At 38.9% G+C, this 12,045-nt stretch overlaps 1 protein-coding gene across 1 annotated transcript in view; it reads right to left on the bottom strand.

Moving 5' to 3' along the window:
• MRPL48 (mitochondrial ribosomal protein L48) overlaps positions 1-12,045 on the bottom strand; it is a 50,817-nt gene that overhangs the window by 34,919 nt on the left and 3,853 nt on the right. Inside the window, exons 2-3 of the mRNA XM_007448082.1 lie at positions 7,076-7,128; positions 6,032-6,069 (exon numbers count right to left, since the gene is read on the bottom strand). Of these exons, the coding sequence (XP_007448144.1) occupies positions 6,032-6,069; positions 7,076-7,128 (91 nt within the window). The remainder of the gene's footprint in view (positions 1-6,031; positions 6,070-7,075; positions 7,129-12,045) is intronic.

The following is a 12,045-nucleotide window of genomic DNA, read 5'->3' as shown; positions in this document are numbered from 1 at the left end:
GTCCCCTGCATCGGCAGGCGGACTCTCAACCACTGCGCCACCAGGGAAGCCCCGGCAGGTGGATTCTTAACCACTGAGCCGCCAGGGAAGTCCCGAATGTACCATGTTTTGATGACTCCACCTTTTTGTTCATGCTATAATAAGAAGAGTCTGAGTTCCCTTCATTTAACCTCTTCAGACCTCTTTATATATTTACTTCTACCTCTCCATGTACGTTTAAATCAGTAAGAAAAAGATGGTCACTACAATGAGGCCCATCCCTTAGACAGAGCAGCTGGGATGGTACCCAGGGCCCACAGAGAGTATGATGTGTAAAGGTAGGAACAGGACACTGCTTCCTACTCTTCTTTTCCGAACACCATTTTAATTCAATTTTGAAATTTCTGACTTTAAAGAAATCTCAAAGACACATGAAAAATGCCAACAAAGCTGTGTCCTTTCAAAGAGAATTACTTTGGCATGCTGATATTGGTGAGTTACCCTGGGCCTTGGAGCCATCTAGGCACTGCGATTCCACAACTGAAATGGGCAAAGGAAAGGATAAATGGCCAGTAAATGTATGAAAATATGTTCAACCAACTAGTAATCAAAGACATGCAAATTACGAATACAAGGGATGGCATTTTTTAACTTATTAATATTAGCAAATATTAAAAACGTAACAATGCTGATGAGTGTATAAAAAGGGATTCTTAAATACCAAAAAAACTATAAAATGGTACAATCTTTCTGAAGAGCAATTTGGCAATACACATCAATAGCTTTAAAAATGTGCATTTTGGAACTTCCCTGGTGGCACAGTGGTTAAGAATCCGCCTGCCAATGCAGGGGACATGGGCTCGATCCCTGGTCCGGGAAGATCCCACATGCTGTGGAGCAACTAAGCCTGCACGCTGCAACTACTGAGCCCACGTGCCACAACTACTGAGCCTGTGTGCTGCAACTACTGAAGCTTGCATACCTAGAGCCCGTGCTCGGCAACAAGAGAAGCCACCACAATCAGAAGCTCACGCACCGCAACAAAGAGTAGCCCCTGCTCGCCACAACTAGAGAAAGCCTACGTGCAGCAACAAAGACCCAGTGCAGCCAAAAAAAAAATTAAAATGTGCATTTCCTTTGACCCAACAATTAGACTTTTAGAAATATATCCTATGTAAATAATCATACAAGGGCAGAAATACTAATGTACAAGGATGTTTATTGTAGTGTTGTTTACATTGCAAGATTTTGGTGACAACTTAAATTTCTCCAAATAGGAAGCTGTTTGAGTAAATTGTTACTGCCCCTACCTCTCTTTTCAAAAGGATCTTTTATTCAATTGGATTTTTTTCAACAGCATTTAACATGCCCCATTTAATCCAGTTTCAAAAGCAAAATAAAACAAAAAACTACCTCAGAATCAGATACTAAAATATACCTCAAAACTACAGTAACCAGTAGTATTAAAACAGCTTGGTACTGGTATCAAATATACAGACAGATCTATAAAACAATACTAAGTTACAATACAGTAGTTCTAGATCCATATGGAAACTTCGTATATGATAAGGTGACGTTCTCAAATCTATGGGGAAAGATGGATGTTTCAATAAATGTTAAAACAACTGGCTATGGGACTTCCCTGGCGGTGCAGTGGTTAAGAATCCGCCTGCTAATCCAGGGGACATGGGTTCGAGCGAGCCCTGGTCGGGGAAGATCCCACATGCCGCAGAGCACCTAAGCCCGTGCGCCACAACTACTGAACCTGCGCTCTACAGCCCGCGAGCCACAACTACTGAGCCCACATGCCACAACTACTGAAGCCCACGTGCCTAGTGCCCGTGCTCCGCAACAAAGAGAAGCCACAGTAATGAGAAGCCCACGCACCGCAACGAAGAGTAGCCCCCGCATGCTGCAACTAGGGAAAGCCCACGCACAGCAACAAAGACCCAATGCAGCCAAAAATAAATGAATTAAATAAATTTTAAAAAAGAACTTTCATTTAAAAAAAGGAACTATATAAAAAGTTCTTACAAATCAAAAACGAAAAAGCAAACAATTCAAAAGAAAAATGGGCAAAAAATATGTGCAGGTAGTTCATAAGAAAAGAAATACAAATGGCCAAAAATATATGAAAAGATGACAAACTTTCTCAAGAAATGCAAATTAAAATGAGACATAATTTTCACCAGCAAAAAAGTAAGATGTTTTGTAAAACCCAGTTTGGGCCAGAAAATAGAAATGTAAATTAATACAACTTCTCTGAAGGGCAATCTGACAATACTTACCAAAATTTTCAACTGACAACCCATTGACTCAGCAATTTCAATTCCAGGAATTTAACTTACAAATGTACAGAACAAGTTTATAAAGATGTATAGAAACAGTTGTTGCAGGATTTTTTGAAATAACAAAAACTAAAAACAAGCTAAATGTCCAGCATTATAACATATATGTTAATATACGCATAAAACTTTCCTGAAAAATATACAAGAAACTGCTATCGATGCATACCACTGAGGAGTGAGACTAGGTGGGTAATAGAAAAAAATTCAATCTTTCATCATACATCCTTTTGTCAATTTATATTTACTTTTACCATTTGCATGCTTTTATAATTTTTAACAGTTGATAATTTTAATATATTTTTAAAACCGTCCTCGGAATACATACCAGCTCAAAATGAACTTTTTCTCTGGTTATGGGATAAGGGATGATACCAAGAGTGGGGAATAAATGGGTCTTGAACATAATCCTTATTTTTAATATACAAGAAAAAAATGAAAGTCTAACAAAATGTTAATAATTGCCAAATCTGGATTTATTTGACATATCACGCTTTTCACTTTTTTATAACTTTTTATATCTTTCAAAATTAAAAGTATAATTAAGAGAAAAATAACCATCAAAAAAAGTCTTTCCTTAATCCCACATCCCTCTCCAGCTCCTGCCAATTCTCTCTCCTCCCATTCAAAGACAAACTTCTTAAACGTACTGTCTGTAATAGCTTTCTCTAACTCCTGAACTCCCATTCACCTGTCAATGCAGTTGATTTCCACAACAGACCTCACCACACCTACACAGATACTACTCTCCCTAAGGTCACCTCTATGTTGTCGAAACCAAGGAACATCATTAGTTCATGTCTTTTGTGATCCCCTCTCAGCAGCACACAGCTGAAACTGTAACGTGATTAACCACTCTTTCCTTCCTGACCTGTACGGTGATTAACCCCTCTTTCCTTCCTGAAACACTCTCCTTTTGGCTGCCATGAAACTATACTAACCTGGTCTTCTCCTACCACGTTGGCCTCCCTTTCAAACCTTTTTAGCCATATCTTGTACCCTCTACTCAATTTTTTAATGTTGGAGTTCCTCAGGGCCTGATCCTTGGGCCTCTTCTCTACTTGTTCTCCTCAGGTAGTCTCATTCATTCCCAAGACTTCAATTAAAATCAACAATATGATGACTTCCAAATTCAGTTTCATCCCAGACCTATATTTTGAGCTCAAGATCAGTGTCTCCAATGGACTACTTAGCATATCTTTCTCACAAGCACTCCAAGTCAACATGTTCAAAACCAGATTCAGATTCTTACCCTACAAGTTGTTCCATTTAAGGCAGTATATTCAAAATAATTATGTAGATATTTATTTATTATAGTAGAAACATGTTCACCATAGATTAAGTAGAAAAAAAAGATTACGAAGCATTATATATAATTTGTTCCCATTACTGCAAGACAAAAATACACACACACGCACATGCACACGCACACGCACACACAGAAAGAGAGAAAGAAATGCCTAGAAAAAGACCTGGTAGGATATACTCCAGAATGTTAAGCAATAATCTCTGGATGGTAGGATTACAAGTGATTTTTATTTTCTTCATCTCCTTCAGCTTCTTCGTGTGTGTATTGTGTGTGTGTGTGTGTGTGTGTGTGTTTATTTTCCATATTCTCTAAAATGGCTGCTTTTCACTTTTATGATCAGATTTTCTTAGTTTTTTTTTTCCTCTCCTGATAGGATGCAATATGAAGTTCAGAGCATCAGTTATTAAGTTTTCTTGCTAAAATTGTGTAACTTGAATCTAGAAAAGCTTTTAGATGTAACTTCTAGTTTGTAGGAAAGGCACAGAAGAAGATATTATAAAATACCGCACAGAAATAATCAAATTAAAAAGGGAGGAAATTTTGTAAGTCAAATGGTCTAGCCTAATCAAAAAGCAACTGTTGTAGAAATAAAATAGTGAAAGATCTGTTCTGCATTAAAGGTGACATCATAGCAAAATGCAAAGCATGAACCATTATTGACTCTTGGTTATAAACAACCCCATAAAAGACTTTTGGGGGACAACTGGGGAAATGGATAGAGTATTAGATGACATTGGGGCATTATTATTAATTTTCTTCAGGGAGATAATGCTATTGTGGTTCTTTAATAGAATGTAGAGAATATCCTTGTTTCTAGAAATGCATGCTTAAGTATTCAGGGGTGAAGTATCATAACATCTGATCAAGAAAGCTAACGTGGGGGCTTCCTGGGGGCTTCCCGGGGGCTTCCCGGGGGCTTCCCTGGTGGCGCAGTGGTTGAGAGTCCGCCTGCCGATGCAGGGGACAATATTCCATTTACTTCAATAGAAAAGCCTGTATTTAACTTTAAAAAGCAATGAGGAATGTGTTTTTTAATTATGCTCTCATAAGTCTAATCTTTGGGGGAGTTACTACCATACATATAAATATTAAAGATGGTTACATATAAAAAAAAAAAAAAAAAGAAAGCTAACATGACAAAATGTTAACAACAGTTGAATCTAAGTAATGGGTATAGAAGTGTTCATTATATTATTCTTTTGGGAAAAAATTATTTCTTATAACACTGTAAGGTTCCAAATGGCAAGGATTATATCATCTTAATTTTGTACCCTCAGCACCTAAAACACAGCCTGGTCCAATAAATGTTTGTTGAGAGAATGAATAAATAAAAACAAGCACATATTTTGAGAAGCTGGGCTTTAGGCCTGGTAGAAGTGGTGATTCTCTACACATTGCCACCATCTTCTGAAATAATTAATGGATGTAAAACTTCTTATGCACTGCATGGCACATACTAGGCACTCAGTAAATGTTAGTTCCCTTCCTTGCTCCCATTCCTTTATTTCTGATACTTTTTTTTTTTTTTTGGCCACACCACGTGGCTTGCAGGATCTTAGTTCCCTGACCAGGGATCGAACCAGTGCCCCCTACAGTGGAAGTGCGGAGTCCTAACCACTGGACCACCAGGGAATTCCCTGTTTCTGATACTCTTCAGTCAAAAAACAGATGTCATTACCATCCAATGGCTGCTTTGAAATGTGTCACATAATAGACAAAGCAAAATTGGCAAATAATAGGGTTGAAACAGATTGAAATTCATTGAGTTGACCAGATTGAATGAACATTCATTTTGGATAAAATACTGGAAGAAAAGCCTTAGCCTGGTAGATAATGGACATGAAAGACAGGTCTGAAATAGTAGCAAGAATAATAATAACTTTTTTTTTATATTTATTTGATTGTGTTGGGTCTTAGTTGTGTCATGCTGGATCATTTTTTAGTTGTACTATGTGGGATCTAGTTCCCTGACCAGGGATCAAACATGGGCCCGCTGCATTGGGAGTGCGGAGTCTTAGCCGCTGGACCATCAGGGAAGTCCCAATACTAACTTTTTTTGAGCACTTTATATGTTTTATCTCACTGAATCTTCAAATAATTCACTGTAGTTTGTACCATAATTCTCCTCATTTTTTAAAGTGAGCAAACCAAGCTATGGAGAGGTACTTAAAATTCACAGAATAGTATGTGGTAGAGTTGGAATCCAAACTTACTACAGAACTCTTGCTCTTAAACCACTACTTTATGTTCTTGCCCTTTGTCCTGTTCCATGTGAGGGGTAGGATTTGGTCCCAGGCACTCTTCTCAAAGATATGTTAGGCATCTTTTTAGACAAAATTATTATAGTGTTAGAGGGTCACTTAAAGCAGGAAGACTACATCAGGAAATAACTGTTTACCTGCAGAACAGATGGGATTCTCTCCTGAGGTTCTGAACCTAAAAAGAGGAAGAAAGTATGTTGAATACAATTAGATACCCACATCTATTTGCAAAGCTACCAAAACTTGTATGCTCCTCATTAAGGATATATCAATGCTACATATTTCCTTATTTCCTCCTTCTCTTCTTTCCATAAACATTATTAAGTACTTACTATGGGTCAATCTGTTAGGTCCTGAGGATGCAAAAGTAAGTAAAATGTCTCTATCTATGGTCTAGTTGGGAGAGAGATATGTAAACAGATGCGAGCCACAATACAGTGCTGATCCAGAACAAAATCATGTACAAGATTTGGTGGAATACAAAGGAAAGCATGCTCATGAGGGGTGAAACTATTTGAAATGAGGTTTTAAAAATTAAGAACTATTCTCGATTATTTAGCCCCACAGGAAAAGCATTCTAGGCAGAGGTATGAAAGTAGTATATCTGGAGAACAGCAAGCAGGTGGATGTGAGTGGCACTTAAGCAGCAGGGAAGAGGGCAGGGTAAAAGAGGCAATCAGGGGTCAGGTTATGAAAACCTCAAACACTGTGCTAAGGAGTTTTGTCTGTACTCTGTGTGGGCAGTGGGAAGCTCCTGGAAGTTTATAATCACAAAAGTGATATGATCAAGTTTAAGTTTTAGAAAGCTAACCCTGACAATAGGTGAGCAATGAATAGGAAGACATGAAACTGAGGGAAGAGGACCAGTGAAGTCGTTCTTGCAATAGCCTTGCATTATTCGAACATATTTCAAAAGCAAGGCTGACAGGATTTATTTAAGAATTAGATGTAGAGTGAGAGAAACAACATTGTCAAGGATGATTCCAAGGATTTTGTCCTGAGCAACTAGATGAATGGAGTTGTCATTTACTGAGAATGGGAAAGGAGTAAGTTTGCAGGGGAGTTAATGCTTGAGATGCTTAGTAAACATGTAAGTAGAGATGACGAAAGAAGAATGCTGTGTGAACCACCTATTGGAATGCAAATATTAGCTATATTTTTACTGTTATTAATATCCTTACCTCAAGAGGGAAAAGCCTTGCTTAAAAATGGTGTCATTCCTCAGACACAGCGCCTACAGCAAAATAGCCGTGTTAGAACAATTGTAAGCATTCACAGATCTCCAAGTACCTCTTCACAAAGAGGCAAGAAACCCACAGTACACAAAACAAAACGGAACCAAAGTCTCTTGACTAGCAAAGAAACTGCCCTACAGTTAATACCAAACATGCAGGCAAACCAAGGCCATCTTCTTTCCTATTCTACCCACTACAGAAAATGCTCGAAAAACAGAAGCCCAACCCCCCCGACAAACTACTTGGGTTGCTTTTTTTTCACCCTATTTCCCCTTTCTAATTTGATTTATATTTTCTTTTTTTTAATACTTATTTATTTCATTTATTCATTTTCTTGGCTGCGTCAAGTCTTAGTTACAGCATGTGGGATCTTTTGTTGCAGCATGCGGACTTCTCTCTAGTTGTGGCGTGCAGGTTTTCTCTCTCTAGTTGTGGTACACAGGCTCCAGGGTGCACGGGCTCTGTAGTTTGTGGCACATGAGCTCAGTAGTTGTGGCGCATGGGCTTAGTTGCCCCACAGCATGTGGGATCTTAGTTCCCCGACCAGGGATCGAACCTGCGTCCCCTACATTGGAAAGCGGATTCTTTACCACTAGACAACAGAGAAGTCCCGAATTTATATTTTCTAATATCAATCAACAACTATTATTTATGTGTCAAGCACAGTCGCCATGCAAGGGACTTTCTGAACTCTTCCCTAATTCTCAAAACACTGCAAGGCAATTTTACAGGTGAGGCAACTGAGGCCCATAGAATTTATATTCCAAGAAATTATAGCTAATAAGTGGGTAAGAGGACTGTTTTACTCCAAAGACTATGCCTCTATTACACTACACTCTCATAATAATAATAATAACAGTAATAATATACCAACATGAACAAAACAATAATAATGAGAGGAGGCAGCTGCAGTGGCAGCTTCCCCCATTCCCCACAATCTTACCCCCAACAACCCAGCTATTTTAATCTCACTCTGCCCTGCTGGCACCCACTCAAAAGATCACTGCTATACGTTTACTAAGGGAATGCTTAACATAGAGGAGTTCTTTTTATAAAGTAACTAGATAATAAATAATCAATGCCCTTAAGGTCCCATAACACAAAGAGAAAATCCTGTCCACTATGAGGAACAATTTCAGTTCCTTCAACATTTATGTCTTAAAAGCCTATTATGTGTAAAAGCCTTCAGAAACAAAGGAAAGTCTGAGAAACTGTCATAGACAAGAGGAGCCTAAGCAGACATGATGACTAAATGTAATATAATATACTGGATGGGATCCTACCTAGAACAGAAAAAGGACACTGGATTTTAAAAAATGAAAGAAATATGAATAAAGTATGGACTTAATGATAATATATCAATATCAGTTCATTAATTATGAAAAACGTACCATACTAATGTAAGATAATAACAGGGAAAACTGGACATGAAGTATATGGGAATTTTTTATACTGTCTTTGCAACTTTTCTGTAATTCTAAAACTGTTCTATATTTTATTTTTTTAAAGCCTATTATGGGGACTTCCCTGGTGGTCCAGCGGGTAGGACTCTGCACTCCCAGTGCAGGGGGCCTGGGTTTGATCCCTGGCTGGGGAACTAGATCCTGCACGCATGCCGCATCTAAAAGTTCGCATGCCGCAACTAAGAGTCCACATACCACAACTAGGAAGGCTGCATGCCACAACTAAGAAGCCTGCATGCCACAACTAAGAGCCCACATGCTGCAACTAAGACCTGGCGCAACCAAAATAAGTAAATAAATAAATAAATATTTTTTAAAATTAAGAAAAAAAAAGCCTGGACTTCCCTGGTGGTGCAGTGGTTAAGAATACGCCTGCCAATGCAGGGGACACGGGTTCGATCCCAGGTCCAGGAAGATCCCACATGCCACGGAGCAACTAAGCCCGTGCACCACAACTACTGAGCCTGTGCTCTACAGTCTGTGAGCTACAACCACTAAGCCCGCAAACCACAACTACTGAAGCCCGCGTGCTCTAGAGCCCATGCGCTGCAACTACTGAGCCCATGTGCTTAGAGCCTGTGTTCCACAACAAGAGAAGTCACCACAATGAGAAGCCCACGCACCACAACGAAGAGTAGCCCCCGCTCGCCGCAACTAGAGAAAGCCCACGCGCAGCAATCAAGACCCAATGAGGCCAAAAATAAAGTTTTAAAAAATAAAAATAAAATTTTTAAAAAGCCTATTATGTGTCAACTACTGTGCTGAATATGAAAGGGACTGTAAAAACAAAATATAACAACATGAATGAACTTGGAAACATTATGCTAAATAAAAGAAGCCAGTCACAAAGGGCCAGTATTGTATGACTCCATTTACATGAAATAGCCAGAATAGGAAAATCTATAGAGAAAGAAAGACTAGTGGTTGCCTAGGGCTGGGGGGGTCTGGGGAGCTAGGGATGACCACTAAGGGATATGGGTTTTTTTTCTGGGGTGATGAAAATGTTCTAAAATTGATTGTAGTGATGGTTGCACAACTCTATAGATATTAAAAGCCATTGAATTGTATACTTTAAATGGACAAATTGTATGGTATATGACTTATATCTCAATAAAGCTGTTTAAAAAATGTAAGCACAACCCCTGTCTTATAGGAATTTGAATGGCTGAAGATATGAATACACATTTGTATTAAACAGCTAAGCAATACCACAGTATTATATGATTAAGTCAAAATAGGTGGCACAAACAACAAGCACCTCTGGCAGGGAATCCAGGTGTTGATGGCCAGGAGAAGTTCTTAGCTTTGTGGGTGTTACAGATCAGATATTGCTGATAATCTGCCCCAAATCATGAACCTTCTCCCCAGACAAATACATATAGACACGAATATACAAAAGTTTGCATACTTAGCACAGGGAACTATATTCTTATAATAACCTATAATGGAAAAGAATATGAAAAAGAATCTATATATATAATATGTGTATATATACATATATATATAACTGAATCACTTTGCTGTACACCTGAAACACTGTAAATCAACTCTACTTCAATTTTTTTAAATGTAGCAGGTGGGGACTTCCCTGGTGGTCCAGTGGTTAAGACTCCACGCTCCCAATGCAAGATCCCACATGCCACATGGCGTGGCCAAAAAAAAAAAAAAAAATTAAAATGTAGTATGTAGAACCAAATAAATTAAGTAAGGAAGGGGAAAAAAAGTTTGCATACTACTTCAAGAGATTCATTGAAACTCTTAACATCACCCATAGGCCACTATGCTAAACCAAGAGATCCTCAAGGGCAAGAGTCATATCATCTTCCTGTTGTTTTAGTAAATAAATAAATGATTAGGAAGAAGTGAATGAGTGACAATCATTGCTACCATTTATTACCACCCACATCTATTTTGTTGAGCACCTACCATGTGTCTAAATCATAATTCCATTACAGGATAAGTATTATTATCCCATTTTACAGTTGGGGAAACTGAGATTAATTTACCCAAAGTCAAACAGCTACTATCAGAACTAGCATAGGATCTTAGGTTTCTCTGACTCAAAAGCCTATAATTTTTCCACTATTCTACACCCTCTCTCCCATAAATGAATGTGTTAGTGTTTAGGAATTCAGGGGGGAAAATGACCAAATTTAGGAAAAGTCTCCCAGAGAAAGATTGGGAAGGATATGAATAACAGAAGGAAGGACAAAGTATGCAGACAATCCTAAAAATGACAATTAAATCAGATACTAAAAGACTTTGTAAACATGTGTACAATATGCTTAACCTTTTATTGGCCAGCATAAAAGACAGAGCAGGCAACAGGGAGCCCCAGGACACAGGAGCTCTGGCTGGCTCCCCCCACACTGGTCACCATACTAGTGATTGGCTAGTAATTTTACCCTCTCTGGAGTTAGAAAAGATGACTCTAACGTCCCTCCAGGTACGGTCCCTCCAGGGTACACGGGTTCATGCCCCGGTCCGGGAAGATCCCACATGCCGCGGAGCGGCTGGGCCTGTGAGCCATGGCCGCTGAGCCTGCGCGTCCGGAGCCTGTGCTCCGAAACGGGAGAGGCCACAACAGTGAGAGGCCCGCGTACCGCAAAAAAAAAAAAAAATTAAAATAAAAAAAATAAAAGAAATACTTGGCCTCACATACTATATCATTTCATTTATGAAATGACCAGAACAGACATATCCATAGAGACATAAAGTAGATGAGTGGTTACCAGGGGGTAGGCAGAGGGGGGAATTGAGGAGTAAATGCTTATGGGTACAACGTTTCTTTTTAGAGTGATGAAAATGTTCTGGAATTAGTGATGATGGCTGAACAACTTTATGAATATACTAAAAACCACTAAATTATCCACTTTAAAAGGGTAAATATCACGGTACGTGAATTATATCTCGATTTTAAAAAGAAAGAAAGAGAGAGAGATTGAGAGGAAGGGAGGAAGAAAGGAATATCTGGCCTCACACCATACTGGTGGATGGCACTTCTAGGCCACAGCTGAGCTCTGTTAAGCCAAATTCCCTACCTTCCTCCAGGACTAAAATGTTTCAAAACAACTGTGGTCACTGAAATGTAAGCCCAATCCCATACCATCTCCCCAGCTCTCATCCCCATACTTCTCCTCACCCTCTCCCTTGATACAAGCTCCCTTGCTTCTCTCCCTTCCAATTTCCTCTGGGCCCTCTGGAACTCCAAACGTGTTCTCATTTCAGGGCCTTCGCACATGCTCTCCCAGTCTAAATTCTATTATTCTTTAAGTCTTAGTCGTGTAACATCGCCAAGAAAACTTTCTTGACTGCTCAGACTTACTTGAATTCTGCTGTTATACACACCATATAGCACACAGAATCTTTTTTTTTTGAGGCATTTATCACAATTAGTTAAGTAATTATACTTTCTTTATTGAAGTATAGTTGATTTACAATATTGTGTTAGTT

The sequence above is a fragment of the Lipotes vexillifer genome, unplaced genomic scaffold, assembly GCF_000442215.2.
Source record: "Lipotes vexillifer unplaced genomic scaffold, Lipotes_vexillifer_v1.1 scaffold640, whole genome shotgun sequence".
Taxonomy (NCBI): Eukaryota; Metazoa; Chordata; class Mammalia; order Artiodactyla; family Lipotidae; genus Lipotes; species Lipotes vexillifer.
Note: the sequence above shows the minus strand (reverse complement) of the source record. Positions and strands in the feature narration are given on the sequence as shown.